We start from the raw sequence: 16,416 nt of genomic DNA on the forward strand, positions 1-16,416 counted from the left end.
TTTATGGCTAGGGGGTATTCCATCATGTATATATACCGTAATTTCTTTATTCAGCCATCTGTTGATAGGTATCTGGGTTATCTGAGTTGATAACAACAACAGGGATTGGAGAATCCAATAAAAGCGGTGCAAGGATCTTAAAATAATAAAACTACAGCCACAGTCCTCAGAGAGATTAATTTCTACTAAGGGTGAGAGCTGTGAAACTATGTAATAATAAAGTGAGAAAAGATAGAATGTGATGAATGCCTCGAAGTTATAAATAAAATTACATTGATTCCATAAAGGCAGAAGAACTGTACTTTGTTTGAAATATGATCTCTAGGCAAGCCAGATACAGAGTTATTTCCAATTATTGCTACAAGGATCCCTAATCCAAAAGTATGGAATCGTAAAGATTCCAAAACAAACTTTTTGAGTGTTATGATGTCAAAAGTGGAAATCTCCACATCTGACCATGTGACAGATGCAGACAAAACGCAGGCACATTAAAAATACTGTTTAAAACCTTTAGATTACATGCATAGGAATATATTTAATATAAATAAATTTTGTGCTTAGACTTGGGTCCCATATCTCAATGATACCTCATGCAAATAATCAAAAATCCCCAAAACATCTGCCATCTGAACTATATCTGGCCCCATGCATTTTAGATTAGAATACTCAACCCACGTATAATATAAGGCTATCAGGCAATGTAACCTGTGTATTAGGAAAATAAAGGTATTTAAAATACAATTAAATTTCCATGTAAATAAAATTAATCAAATACATATTTGAAGAGATTTTCCAAAAAATCTGAGCCTTCTGCAATTTCTCCTGTCCTTTGTTTGTTCCACCTAGTACCAGTTATTGTTCACAATCTGGCATTGTTTTATGCTCAATTTACAATTATAACCTACTCTAAAATCTCATGGAACGTTGCAGCATATCTTTTATTGAGTTCACATGTTACTACGAAGTGTCCACTGTGATATGGCAAAGAGTTTGCCCCAGGAATTTACGCATGGCACTTTTCATTTTGGCAACGACAGACACTAGATTAGCCATTCTTGAATTGAAGGAGAAATGGCTGTCTATGATTCTTTTTTTCCCATGTGTTCTTAACCTGGACATTTGCAGCAAAATATAGTATTCAGGCACTGCCATCATTTACACTGGCCATTTTCTGTATAGAACAGAAATGCCACATTTCTTTTTATATACATTATGTGTCTCCTGAATTTATTTATCCAGGTTATCCTTTGGGAATTCTGTTCCCCATGTAACAAAGGTATTACCACTTCTAGTCCTCTTTCTTAAGAGGAAATAAGATCGGAATCAAATGCCATATAGGAGCAGTTTTTCAAATAACAGTTTAACCTGACATCATTTGAAGGGTAACAGCTTAACTAGTAACTGTTTCCCATAAGATTTTTTTAAACCATATCAATTTCTTCAAGGTTTTTCTTATTAACCAACATTTATTCTTGAAAGCAGAACCTAAGTGGCACCCTACAGTTTACCACTTTGCTGACCAAAGCATTTAATTGACATGCATGCATTGCATGCCCTGTGTGGAATGCCTAGCTTACTAAGTTGATAAGAGGCTGTGTGGCTAAATGCTAGAGCTAATGATTTTCATTCACACAAATATGACAATTATTTTAGTTTGTGTTTTAGTGTACTTCTAAAGTTATCCCTTTTAACACTATCTGGAAAACTTAAGTTCTGCATAAACACCTTCATAAAGATGCCTGGCTAGTAAGAGGAAAGGAAAAAAAAAAATAGGTCAGGATATTGGGCTGGTGACTTGGCTGTGGTTCTAGAGAGGTTTCTGGGATGATCCTTGAAACAGAGCTGTGGCATAACACAGTATAGAGTGTTGGGGTACAGATAGCCTGAAAGTGGTTCCTTGTTACAAAAACAAAATGCGTGATTTTATTTACAATAGAAAGCCTCTTAATAACATAATAATGTGAAAACAAAATCATACTCTTAAAGAACTTCAAAAAGGGTTGAAAATGTGCCTTGAGTTTAAGCAATAGAAAAGTTCAGTATAAAATTTTATTCTTGGTGTATAGACATAGGGAATTGTTACCACTGTCATCCAGTTCTTAGTTTTGTTTTATTTATTTATTTTTGACAGGCAGAGTGGACAGTGAGAGAGACAGAGAGAAAGGTCTTGCTTTTTGCCATTGGTTCACCCTGCAATGGCAGCCGTGGCCAGCGCGCTGCGGCCGGCGCGCTGTGCCCGGAGCACCGCACTGATCCGAAGGCAGGAGCCAGGTACTTCTCCTGGTCTCCCATGGGGTGCAGGGCCCAAGCACTTGGGCCATCCTCCGCTGCACTCCCTGGCCACAGCAGAGAGCTGGCCTGGAAGAGGGGCAACCGGGGCAGAATCCGGCGCCCCGACCGGGACTAGAACCTGGTGTGCCGGCGCTGCAAGGTGGAGGATTAGCCTAGTGAGCCGCGGCGCCGGCCCAGTTCTTAGTTTTAGTTTTTAATGATAAATCATTTTCTCTTGGGGAAATAACTACTTAAGACACCCATCTGCGTCTTACAAACAAGTACTCATATAGCTTGTCAATTACAGGGAGTTCCAAAGGTCCTCAGTTAATCTATTTTGATTATTAATAATGCCCTGAGCATTCTTTTCTTATTATAGTTGAATGAAATTTATTAATATATGGATATCTCCCCTACTTCCATACCTATTATAGATTATCTTTATTTCTACATTCTGACCATCTAAGGACAGTTTCTTTTTTTTTTTTTTTCAATGATTTATTTCATTTATTTGAGATGCAGAGTTAAAGAGAGAGAGAGACAAATCTTCAATCTGCTGGGCCAGACTGAAACCACAACTCCAGCCCCTAAGGGCAACTCTTTTATTGCTACTTTGGTTCACTGGCTTGAGCTATGGAGAATCAAATAATGAGAAAATAGAGAGATGTATCTAAGTAAAGCTATAATTATTCTTACCAGATTATTGGTTATGTTTACACAATTTTGTGTATATTTCACTAAGTCAGGAACAGGTAGAGTAGGAGAGATTCAAGAAATTTCAGAGAGTCTTAGTTGATGTATATGTTAAAGAGCTTAGAGTAAGAAGACTGGAGAGTTAAGAGTCACTAAATGAAAGTCTTTGGAGTAACTTTAAGGTGTGAAAGAATTCAGGAAAAAAGTATAGGAATGGTAAAGGTATTACTGGGATTAAGCCATGTAAACAATACAAGCTATAAATTCCCTTCAAAAATTTGAAGATTTTACGTATTTATTTATTTGAAAGAATTACGGAGTGAGAGGCAGAGACAAGAGAGAAGGAAAAAGAGGGAGCTTCAATCCACTGGTTCACTCCCCAAATGGCTGCTATGGCAAGGGCTGGGCCAGGCTGAAGCCAGGAGACAGGAACTTCCCCTGGGTCACTCACGTGGGTGTAGGAGCCCAAGGACTTGGGCCATCTGCTACTGCTTTCACAGTTGAATTAGCAGGGAGATGAATGGGGAGTGGTGCAGTCAGGACTCAAACAGGTGCTCATATGGATGCCAGCATCACAGGTGGCATTTTAATTTGCTACCCTACAATGGCAGCCCTTTAAAAGTCTTTCTGATGGCTTTCCTTTCTCCAAAGAATGGGAGTCACATTTTATATTATATTGAGCCAAGATTCTTAAACCTCCACCCATTCCTCCTGGTATTTCTTGAATACTATTCATTCAATATTTAACAAATAAGTATTGAGTACCTGTGCAGTACCAGAGACCATTCTCAGCCTTGAGGAAACACAACAAGCAAAATTCTTATGAATTAAATTCTAGAACAAATAAACTGTAACTCAAGTAAACAAAATTTTGAAAAAATTTATAAATAAAACAATAGAGTGTTGAAAGAGTAAATAAAAAGAGGCCAACCAATTCTGACAAAGTTGTTGGAGGTTTTTCTGAGAAAATCCTATTTAAAAATAAGAAAGATGAAGAAAAAGGAGGTAGTCATACAAAGTATGGGAAGAGAAGTGATCCCAGCAGAGTGCAGAGCTCTCACTAGGACCTGAGGCGTACATTAGCTTGTTTTGTTGGGATGTGGTCAAAGGACTAAGTGAAATTCAGTTATCAGGAGAATAATGCACAAAATTAAGAGAATCATGAGATGAATTTCGCTATATTTTCAGAGGCCATAAGTTGAGTTTTCTAGGTTATAATAAGGATTTCACACCTTGAGCAGCTACCAGAGACTTAAAGTTAAAAGGGCACATGATAGGATTTACGTTTTGACAATATAAATGTATTTTGTAAGAGACAACATGAAGGCAGAGTTTAAGAGATGTTTGTGGTTGTTCAGGAAGAGATGATCATAACTTAGATCAGAGAACTAACAGTGAAAATGGAGAGCAGTGAACAGATTTTTAAAAATATTTGGAAGATAGAAATGCCAAAATTAGTTGTTGGTGTAAGATTAAAGAGCCAGATATTAAATTGGTTTAAGATTAAAGGAGCCAGAGACTAAGTTCTAATTTTTTTCTGGTTTGACAAAGAATGGTATTATTTTCCAAGAGGAAGAAGTTGGATATTGGAAAAGGCATGGATCCTGTATCTCTGTTACCTGTTCTCTATATTGGACTTGAACACAGCTTGCATATATAGAGAGATTACTTTCACAATAATTCAGTAGATAGGATGCTTTCTTTTCATGTTTCAGGTTATCTATAGACATCTCAAAATGTGTTTCCTTGACCTGACATAGTGCCTCAGCTATGGTTCTGATCAGAAGTGAATATGGTAAGACTATGACTTCCCTCGTTCTTGATGAAAGGCTTAATACAGCTTAGGATCACTTCATATAATGAAATACCAATTTATTTACTCAACTAAAAAAGTCTCATCACTTATATTTTCAAATCACACCATGTGTTTGAACAATTGATTTTCCCAACTGCAATGTTTTTATCCTATTTAATTTCATCTGCTTAATTTGACCCATTGTTCCAGTCTGTTGGCATTATTTTGGATTTCTGTTGAAGGATTTTGTTCTTTTACCAACTCATCTGCAAATTTGATAAGCCTGTCTTTTTATTTTGATTCAAATCATTCCTATATAAATATTGATCAAGATAGAGCTGAGAACAGATGATGTACCAAGATACTAGAAATATTCCTTTAGATTGCCATCATTTTATTAATTCTTATTCTTTTCCATGTGGTTAATCAGTATCTTTGATCTATACCTAATAATATTTTCTTTTCATAAATAATGAAAGATTTTATCAAGCTGCTGAATGTAGGTTTATCATACCCAAGATATTTGAACTAGAGTTGATTGTGACCCTTTTGCAAAGGAAATTGAGAGTACTTTGAAAAGCTTGTGAAAATTGAATTTAAAAATAAGGATTTTTTTTGGTGCAAAAATTTGAGATTTGTGCATGCAATGGGCCTTAAAAAGTTTATGTAAAAGGCTTATTATGAGAAACTCTATAGATTTCAAAAAAATTGCACCAAAATAAATTTATGATTCAATTTTCTGAAAACTTTTATAGTACCCTTATATATGATGTAATTAGTTTGTTATACAGTTATACTGTTCCTTGGACATAACCCATTTATCAAATGCTACCAAATAATCTTAAAATAATTTCTAAATTTATGGAGGAAGATGCTATTGTTAATATAACATACATTTTGTTGTAAAAACATGATCTTTATTAGGTGGTCCTCAGTGTTCTGGTAACTTTTCCATCTCCATGATTTTGCTTTTCATTCTTGCATTACATACAAAAGAAAAACCTATTTCCTTTTCCTTGGCACATTGTATAATAGCTCATTTAGAACTTTAGATTTTATGATCATCTTCTTGTAGGTTTATTCCACTGTCACAAGTGTACCCTTTGTGATAGATTCTTCTTTTATAAAAGCAAAGAAGGGAAAATTATCTTTAAATGATGACATATAATGACAGGTAGATAAATTCAGAGAAGATGAAGGGGAGAACTAAACAGAAGAGATTGCTGAAAGGAACTAGCTACAGATTTACTTTCTGGTCCTTTAAATGGCAGGACTCGCTAAAGTAACTGAATTTTTGAGAAATTAAGTATCGCAAAGTTGACAGGTTGCTTTTTATTTGTTTCCTTATTCTTTCTGGTGACTGTAAAGGAACAAGTACTAGTGAAAATAAGATCACTGAGCTCACTCATTTTTTAAATGGTCAAATTAAAGTGTGATATCTAGAAGAAAGAATGGGTCCATTTTTAAAGTTCAAATTGAACTTTAGGTTATTTTTTGTATTATTGTGCTATAATTATTATTGCTAGTCTTAACAAAAAACTCTAAATATGAATACATGAGCTAAAAAGTAACTACTTATTCATATTTCAAGAAAAAATAGTGATTTTGTCATGTAAAGCCTGAAAAGACATTTTCTTGTGTACACGTTGTTGATTGAAAAAATTTTCAGCAGTGATTGAAAAATGAGATTTATATCATAACTAAATAATATATAGTTCTTGAAAATAATATTAAAAAATTTTTGCAGTATGATTCACAGCATAGAGATAAATTGTTTTCAGAAAATATTAGAAAACACATATAAAATTTAAAAGATATAAAGTCTGAGGTATTTAATTAAATGCATCTATATTGTTGATGCAGGGATTTCTACTGAAAATTTAAATACATGGGGCCATGATATATATTTCAAAATGACTTCCCTAAATTGTAGAATAAAGGAGCTGTGAAAAAGTAGAGAAGTCAAAGTAATGATGGAAATGCTAAAATGAATTTCAAAATTCTATCGAGGAATTTATCTGACTTTCCTTTCTTTGGATGAAATGGATGCAATTCACTAAAACTAGAAATAAATACTAATGAATTTTGAGGAAAGTGATATTTTTATTCATTTTTATTTATTTGAAAGACAGAGTTATAGAGAGAGGTAGAGAGAGAGAGAGAGAGAGAGAGAGAGAAAGTCTTCCATTCGCTGGTTCACTCCCCAGATGGCTGCAATGGCCGGAGTTGTGCCGATCCGGAGCCAGGAGCCAGGAGCTTCTTCCAGGTCTCCCACGTAGGTGCAGGGGCCTAAGGACTTGGGCCATCTTCTACTGATTTCCCAGGCCAGAGCAGTGAGCTGGACGGGAAGAGGAGCAGCCAGGACTAGAACCGGTGCCCATATGGGATGCTGGTGCTTCAGGCCAGGGCTTTAACTGGTTGTGCCACAGTGCCGGGCCTGGAAAGTGATGTTTTTAAATCTCTGAAATATAAGATGTCTGTGAGAATTACAAGATAAAGAAGCACAGCTTATGGTTGTTATGAGTATTAAATGATTAAGCATCTGTATAGAGCTTCAAACTGTGGTAAATTACAAGGAACATATAAGTGTTCAATAAACAATACACAAAGCAAACATCTCAGAAAGAGGATCTGTCTGAAGATAATTGTTTTTGAATATTCATAATTTAGATAATTGTTTCTCATCAAGAAAACTATCATATACTGGGAAAGATTTTCAGTATATAATCCTGTACTCCTTTCTAAAAATTCTGATTATTAGTTGCTTACCAATATGTATTCATTTCTTCTTTCTAACTAACATGGTTCCAGTTGTATAACAGCCAGCAAAATGCCTATGTTAAAGGCTGTATTTCGTATCCTCTCCTTTGCAGCTATAGATAGCCAATGGAAAGTAATTAGAAATTACTTGAAAAACTTCTATGAAAACCCCCTATTATATGTGAAATGCACTCTTTTGTCAGTTTCCTCTTCCTCTATATTACTGACTGAAATGTAGACATGATATGTGAAGCTCTACTTGCTGTCTGGACTCAGATTAGAAGCATTTGAGTGCAGAAACCATGCAGATTCAGTAAAATAGAGATGATTAAGGAAACCTGAAAGAGCCTGGGTCCCTGATGACTAGGTGAAACTTCTGTTACAATCCTGGGTGAACTCTGAAGTGAAAAAAAAATAACAGAAAATTATTAAAACATTCGTAACTAGTTTACAGACATTAATCAGTTTGAGTTTGAGTTGCCCCCATTCTCCATAAAGCTCCTCTTCAATATTTCCTTCATTCTATATATATATATATACATATATATATATATGATCCAGTTGTACTGTAAGACTTGCAACAATTCTGGTCCCCTCTCCTTCCCTTTCTTCTTTTATTGTTCTGTGGAACAACTTTGTCCCTCCCCTTTCTGGCTGTCTGGACAACACTATATTGTGTCTCTTTTTATTGCTTATTTCTCCTCCCACATTTTTCTATAGTCATGGAATTCTATTAACAGATCCACTTTTGCCTCAGCGTCCTTCACAGCATTATCTAAGATTCATATAGTTAAATATATATAACTAAATGTATATTGCTGAAGAGATATATATTTTCTAAGATAATTATCATTAATTGTTAATAAAAGAACAATTCATCAAAATTGAATACATCAATGATATTTGAGGGAATAGAAAAGCTAATTAGCCTAATTTGATCATTATATATTATCTACCTGTATTAAATTATAGAACTGTCCCCCATAAATAAATATGAATATTACATCTAAATTAAAGATATAAATTTAAAATCATATACAATGGAGCCCTATTCATTTTTTCTTAACTCTATGTCACAGGCTTATGTTCCTGTTCTTTTAAAGAAAAATCAATGTATAATACTTGTGAAGAGCTCTTTGAGAACTCCCAAACATATGAGATATCACTGCTTTCATTTTGTTTTTCACAGAATATAAATTCTCCTGTAGATTTAAAACAGTCTAGTAAGTACAGAGAACATGTTTCCTCGATTTTATATGGATTAAAAACAAAAGATACCAGCTTGAAATCAAAAAAGTCAAGATATCTCATTCAAAGAGGTTAGTTATATAAATTTTCTATTTTATTTAATGAACATAATTTGGTGAATACTGTGTAAAGTAATCAGAAATTGGGCTTGCTGATTTTGAGCTATAAATCGAGACTCTATTCATAAATTGTTTCATGGATACCAAGAATGTGCTTTTGATTAGATGTTGGGAATTAAGAGAAACTGGTGTTAACAAGGATTATATTGAGCAGATAGCTTTGTTACTCTATGATGATATAAGCATTGTACCTCCTTCAGGAGATAGGTGGTGTCAGAAAATTATTATATATTATATAAATTAGCAAATACTACACCTTTGATAATAAATCTTGTGTTATATAAAATATATATGTGATCGTTCTAATAAAATTTTAGTTATCAAATGTGTACTGTTTTTCTTTCAACAATTTTTTCTGGTAAATTTTATAAAGTCAGATAAATATTCTTTTCTGTCTCTGTTTTCCACAGAAGGACCATACGATCATTACTGTAAAATCAGATGAAGAATTTACCAGTTTTCTTACTCCTTAATTATTAAAATCTTTTTCTAACAAAACTCATGGTGATATCTTTTTCCTTATTGATTTTCTCTTTGTTTCATATGAAGTAGTGAAACTTTAAGATCCTTATTTGGCCTGTGATTTGTTATTTCATGGCCATACCCTTCTTTTTAAGTACTTTATGTATTTCATTAAACTCCACATCTTTTATTTCCATGTAATTTTATTTTTATACAATTTTTACACTCCCAGAATTAAATACCAAAATGAAATGAAAGGCAAAAACCAGAATTTCCATATCCCATACTTCCCCACTCAGTCTTCTTACTACTCCAAGGCAATTAATTCAGTAATTTTGAGAGTCCTTTGTTACGTAATTTTGTATTTCCAATTGACATGCTCATTCTGATAAACTTTTTGAAATTCAGATATTATCTGTAACTTTCCGCTGTAAAAGATTTAATTTTCATGTAATCCTTTTTTTTTTAAGATTTATTTATTTATTTGAAAGACAGATTTACACAGAGAGAAGGAGAGGCAGAGAGAGAGGTCTTCCATCAGCTGGCTCACTCCCCAGTTGGCTGGAGCTGCGCTCATCCAAAGCCAGGAACTTCTTTTGGGTCTCCCACATGGGTGCATGGGCCCATGGAATTGGACCACCCTCTACTGCTTTCCCAAGAACATTAGCAGGTAGCTGGATTGGAAGTGGAGCAGCCAAGACTCGAACCAGTGCTTATATTGGATGCCAACACTGCAGGCAGGGGCTTTAATCTAGGCTTCTTGTTCTTTTAACTTATAAATATTTTCATAGTACTTCTCTTCAATTGTGATCCAGAGAATTCTTCTGTGTCTCAGCAGTGTTAGAACCTCTATTTCCAGGAATCTCTAGATTTTTCTTTCTAACTTTATTTTATTATTTTAGTGGAATGCCTTTAACATTATTACTTTTGAAACTTTATGCAAAGGAGAAAAATTTTGTAAAAGTTTGAAAGTCTAAGCATATGCTAAACTCATATTTGGTTGATGAAATGAATAGCATGGAACTTTTCAGAAATGTGTAGAATTACCTCATTGTGTTCTGTCTTTCTGTGTTACTTTTGAGAATCCCATGGCTGTTATTAGTCTGTTGAATTCGTGTAATATTCTTCTCTCACTCTCCTCTATTTTTTGTTGTCCTCCTCTCACTAGGAACTTCCAGCATGTTCTTCTTATACCAGGTTTTCTAAAATTTTGCAGTGATTTATCTCAGATTTTCTTTGGTTGTGTTTTTCTGTATCCAATTTATTAAGGCTTATCTCAGATTTTCTTTGGTTGTGTTTTTCTGTATCCAATTTATTAAGGCTTATCTGAAAATTTATATATGCCAGTTCAAGAGTGTCTTTCTTATATTATTTTCACATTAAATATACATAAAACAATTTAAACTATATTTTATTATGAAGTTCTGCAGTATTAATACTCATATTGTTGTATGCCTATCATAACTATCCACCTCTTAAATTTTTTTATCATTCTCAGTTGAAAATCTGTACCCATTAAAATTAAACCCATTCTGATTTCCCCCAACCTAAAGACCTTGGCAATCACTATTCTGCTTTGTGTCTCTTAGAATTTCTCTGCTCTAGATGTCTTGTATAAGTATAAATACATATATATAATTAATAGATTGTTAGCATATATTAATAATATATTTAAAGATATAATATAATATATCAATATATATAAAGTATAAATACAATATATTTGTCCATGAATGTCTGATTTATTTAATTCAGCATAATGTCTTCAAGGCTCATCTCTGCTGTAAAATGTATCAGAATTTCCTTCTTTTTAAGGCTGAATAATCTTCTATTACATTTATATAATATATTTTGCTTTTCCATTCCTTTGACATGTAACACTTGAGTTGTTTCCATGTTTTAGCTATTGTGAATAATGCTACTATCATCATAGATGTACTGCTTTGAGTCCCTGTGTTCATGTGTTTGGAATATTTACCTAGAGGTGGAATATCTGAATCATATGATAATTTTATTATTAATTTTTTGGGAACTCCATATGGTTTTCCACAGCAGCTGTAGAATTTTTCATTTTCACCAACTATGCTCATGAATTCCAGTTGTGACACATTGTGTCAGCACCTGTTATTTCTGTTTTATTTTCCTTAAACAATAGCCACACTGATGGGTGTGAGGTGGTATTTCACTGTGGGTTTAATTTGTGTTTCCTTATGGATTAATGACGTTGAACGTATTAATTTCATGTACTTAATTGTTTATTTGAATTTGTTAATTGGAGAAATGTCTGTTTAAGTCATCTGCCCATTTTCTTTAGTTTGATGTTTTGTTCTTGAGTAATAGGATTTCTTTATGTAGTTAGGATTTTGATCTCATCAAAACTATGATTTGCAAATATCATCTCCCATTCTGTATTAGTATTTGTCCTTAACCATGGAAATGCATTTCAATTTTGATGAAGTTCAGTGTATTTATTTTTTCTTTGGTTGCCTGTGCTTTTTGTTTCATATCCAAGAAATCATTGAGAAATCAAATGCTATGAAGGCTTCTCACTGTTTTCTTCTAACAGTTTTAAAGTTTTATATCTTATGTTTAGATATTTGATCCATTTTGGCCTAATTTTTGATTGCAATACAGAATTCAACTTCACTGTTTTGTATGTGGATATCCAGTTTTTCCAAGACCGTTTGTTAAAAATGTTCTCCTTTGTCTATTGAATTGTCTTGGAATCATGTGGAGGATCATTTGACCATAAAGGCAAGAGTTTAGAAAGGTGCTCAATTCCGTTCTGTTCTTTTGGTCTTTATGCCTATCATTATGCTACACAATGCTTTTGTTACTGTCATTTTGAAATAAAGACATATGAGAGACCTCCTACTACTCTTTTCAAAATGATTTTGACTCTTTGGTGTCCCTTGAAGTTCTATATGAATTTTAGAATACATTTTTCTACTTCCTAAAAAACGCCTTAAGAAGTTTGATAGGGATATAAATGAATTTGTGCAACTATTGGTTGTAAATTAATATTAAAATTTCCTATTCATGAAAGTAGTGTGTATTCATTTATTTCTTTATTCTTTAATTTATTTCACTAGTACTTCTATAAAGCTGTATTTTTTTTTTCTGTTGGTTGCCTGGTTTTATTTTGTTGACTTTAATATATTGATATTTTCAACAACAAATGTTTTACCATCTTTTTGCCTTTTGTCATTATGTGTATTCCTGAGTGTTTTATTCTTTATAAGTTTATTATAAGTTGAATTGTTTCCTTTATCTCCTTTTGTTTGTTCATTGTTCTTGTGTGAAAGCACAGCTGGTATTTGTGGGTTAGTTTTGTAACCTGCAATTCTGAGTTTGTTTATTAATTCTCACAGTGTGAATGTGTATGTTTGTGTGTTTGTGTGTGTGTGTTTGTAATCATTAGGGTTTTCTATATACAAGATCATATTCTCTTTGGTTGAACCATTTTATTTCTTTTTTTTCAATTTATATGCCATTTTCTTTCTTTTTTTTTTTTTTTTGCCTTGTTGCTTTGACTTCTGGTACTATGTTAAATGAAAGTGGACACTCTTATTTCTTATCTTGGTATGAAAATTTTCAGTTTTTTATAATTGAGCATCATGGTTAGTATGGATTTTACCTTTATCGCTTTCATTATATTGAGATAGTTTTCTTTGAAACTCAAACTCAGGAAATCTGATAGAGTATGTGAGTCTCCCTGCAGTGTCTTAACTACTCTACCAAATTATATGCTGTCCCCTCTTTTAGTATTTTATATATAACATTGCTTTGCCTTCTAACCTGCAAAATTTATGCAGATATCTGCTGCAGGTTAGAAAGCAAAGCAATGTGTGATTTCTTACATATGGTGTATCAGTTCTTTTGTTTTCAAGATTCTCTCTTTTGTCTTTGAATTTTGTGTTTGTTTTTATATTTTGATTAAAATATTTGTATTGTACATATTTATGGAATGTGAATTTTTTATGCTCCTAGAATAATTTTTAAAATTTAAGATTTAACAATTTTTAACATTTTGTCATATTCACTTCCTATGTAAATATTATAAAACAGACATGTACTATTTTTCTTGGAAACAGGGATGTTTTCACATAATGTGTAATCATAACAATGATCTTAAAGTATGGAAAGAAGAATATATTGTTGTAGATTGTATAATCCAGTGAAGGCAATATTTATAACCACATACAAATAATATGACATCCACAGAATTTTCATATTCTATGTTAATTCCACATATGAGAGAAAACATATAATATTTGTCTTTTTGTGTCTGGTTTATTTCACTTAGCATAATGATCTCCAATTCCATCCATTTTGTGCAGATACCAGAATTTCACTCATCTTTATAGCTGAGTAATATTTCATCATGTATATATACCATATTTTCTTTATCTAGTCATCAGTTGATCGACATATAGGTTGGACCTTTATCATTGCTGTTGTGAATTGGGCTAGTATAAACATGGGAGTGCAGGTAACTCTTTGATATACTAACTTACCTCCTTTAAATATATTAGCAGAAGTGGGATAACTGGTTCATATGGTTGATCTATTTTTAGTGTTTTGAGGAACCTCCTTACAGTTTTCCATAAATGTTGTATACATTTACATTTCTTCCAACCGTGTGTGTTAGACTACCCTTTCTCCACAACCACACCAACATTATTTTATTATTCAATTTTTAAAAATATTTATTTATTTATTTGAAAGTCAGTTACACAGAGAGAGGAGAGGCAGAGAGAGAGGGGTCTTTCATCCGATGGTTCACTCCCCAATTGGCTGCAACGGGTGGAACTGCATTGATCTGAAGCCAGAAGCCAGGAGCTTCTTCCAGGTCTCCCACACGAGTGCAGGGGCCCAAGGCCGTGGGCCGTCTTCTACTGCTTTCCCAGGCCATAGCAGAGAGCTGGATCAGAAGAGGAGAAGCCAGGACTAGAACCAGCACCCATATGGGTTGCCGGCGCTTCAGGCCAGGGTGTTAACCCACTGTGCCGCAGTGCTGGCCCCTTTTTTTTTTCAATTTTTGTATAATAATCATTTTAACTTAACTAAGATCGTATCTCATTGTGTTTTTTATTCGCATTTCCTTGATGATTAGTGATCCTGAGCATTTTTTCATGTTTTTGGCCATTTGTATTACTTCCTTTGAATACTATCTAGGAATAAGAGAGGGAAGAGATATATAATTTGGGACATGCTCAAGCTGACTTGCCCCAAATGGTAGAGTTAGAAACATACCAGGGGACTCCAATTAATCCCATCAAGGTGGCATGTACCAATGCCATCTCACTATTCCAAGTGATCAATTTCAGTTCACAATTGATCATAATGAAAGGACTAAGAGTCAAAGGGAGCACATAAACAAGTCTAGTACCTGCTAACACTAACCGATAGAATAAATAAAGGGGAGAGTGATCCAACATGGGAAGTGAGATACTCAGCAGACTCATAGAATGGCAGATGTCCTAAATAGCACTCTGGCCTCAGAATCAGCCCTAAAGGAATGCGGATCTGGCTGAAAAGCCCATGAGAGTATTTCAGGCATAGAAAGCCAAGACACTCTGGCAAAAGATCTCTGTGAGTGAGATCTCAGTGGAAAGAACAGGTCTTCAAAGAAGGAGGTACCTTTCTCTGAAGGGAGGAGAGAACCTCCACTTTGACTATGACCTTGTCTAAACAAGATAAGAATCGGAGAACTCAGAGGGCTTCCATAGCCTTGGAAACTCATGACTGGAGCATAGGGAGATTACTGATGCCATAGACAGGAGTGTCAATTGGTAAAGTCAACAACAGGAGTCACTGTGCACTTACTCCTCATGTAGGATCTCTATCCTTAATGTGCTGTGCATTGAGATTTAATGCTATAACGAGTACTCAAACAATATATTTCACTTTGTGTTTCTATGGGGGTGCAAACTGTTGAAATCTTTACTTAATGCATACTAAACTGATCCTCTGTAAAAAAAAAAAAAAAAAAAAAAAAAAAAAGAAGAAATTATCAACTCCCAACTTGACTCTCACTGGGATTAAACATGACAATAGGTCTGATCTGATTTCATCATCATTTAAAAAAAAATCATCTATTATTTTTCACTTTATGTTTCTGTGTGGGAGCAAACTGTTGAAATCCTTACTTAATGTATACTAAGCTGATCTTCTGTATATTAAGATAATCGAAAATGAATCTTGATGTGAATGGAAGGGGAGAGGAAGTGGGAAAGGGGAGGGTTGTGGGTGGGAGGGACGGTATGGGGGGGGAAGCCATTTTATCCATAAATCGTACTTTGGAAATTTATATTCATTAAATAAAAGTTAAAAAAAATGTGGGTGGCATGTTTTTTACCACACTTCTAGTTACTGAGCTTCTTTGATTTGCCTATGCACATCTGTTCTCAGAATTTGAAATTTTTAAAGCATTATTTCTTGTAATAACTTCTCTGCTTTTGTATCTTTTCCCCTTTTTGAACTACCATATTGCATGTATTGCCCCAGTTTATGAGACCTCATAAGTCTATTAGACCGTATTTGTCTTATGCTTGTTCACTAATTGCTCTTTTAATTGCTCTTTTTTCCTTTCAAACTCAATGGTTTCAAGCAACTTATGTTCAAATTTGATAATGCTTTTATTTGTCAAAGTCAGATATTGAATCATTCCAATAAAATTTTCCATGCTGTTTTATTTTTGGGTCCAGAATTAGTTTGCTACTCTTTTTTAAATAATTCTATCAATTCTTTGATATTGTTAACTTTTCATGTATTTTTTATTTCCCTTTAGTTCTATGTTCATGTTTTCCTTTTTGTCTTTGATCATATTTGAGATAGTTATTTTAAAGTCTTTTTGTAATTAGTGTACTGTGCATATTTCTTCATGGAAAGTTCTAGGGATTTATTCAGTTCCTTTAAGTGATTCATATTTTACTATTTTTTATACCTCCTGATCTTTTATTGAAAACTTGATTTTACAACTCCCTTTCTTCTGTTTTGCATGGAAGACCTTCACTGTTTAGTGGACACCTATGCCTGAAGATCAGCTAAGGTGGTGGAGTGAAG

The 16,416-nt window shown here is 33.7% G+C and overlaps 1 protein-coding gene across 2 annotated transcripts in view; it reads left to right on the plus strand.

Annotated features, from left to right (window-relative positions):
• The window catches only part of LRRIQ3 (leucine rich repeats and IQ motif containing 3), a 163,646-nt gene that overhangs the window by 78,572 nt on the left and 68,658 nt on the right, over nt 1-16,416 (plus strand). For both annotated transcript variants that reach the window (XM_051856362.2, XM_051856361.2), the window contains exon 6: nt 8,709-8,838. In XM_051856362.2, the coding sequence (XP_051712322.2) occupies nt 8,709-8,838 (130 nt within the window). The remainder of the gene's footprint in view (nt 1-8,708; nt 8,839-16,416) is intronic.

This window comes from Oryctolagus cuniculus, chromosome 7 (genome assembly GCF_964237555.1).
Source record: "Oryctolagus cuniculus chromosome 7, mOryCun1.1, whole genome shotgun sequence".
Lineage (NCBI taxonomy): Eukaryota > Metazoa > Chordata > Mammalia > Lagomorpha > Leporidae > Oryctolagus > Oryctolagus cuniculus.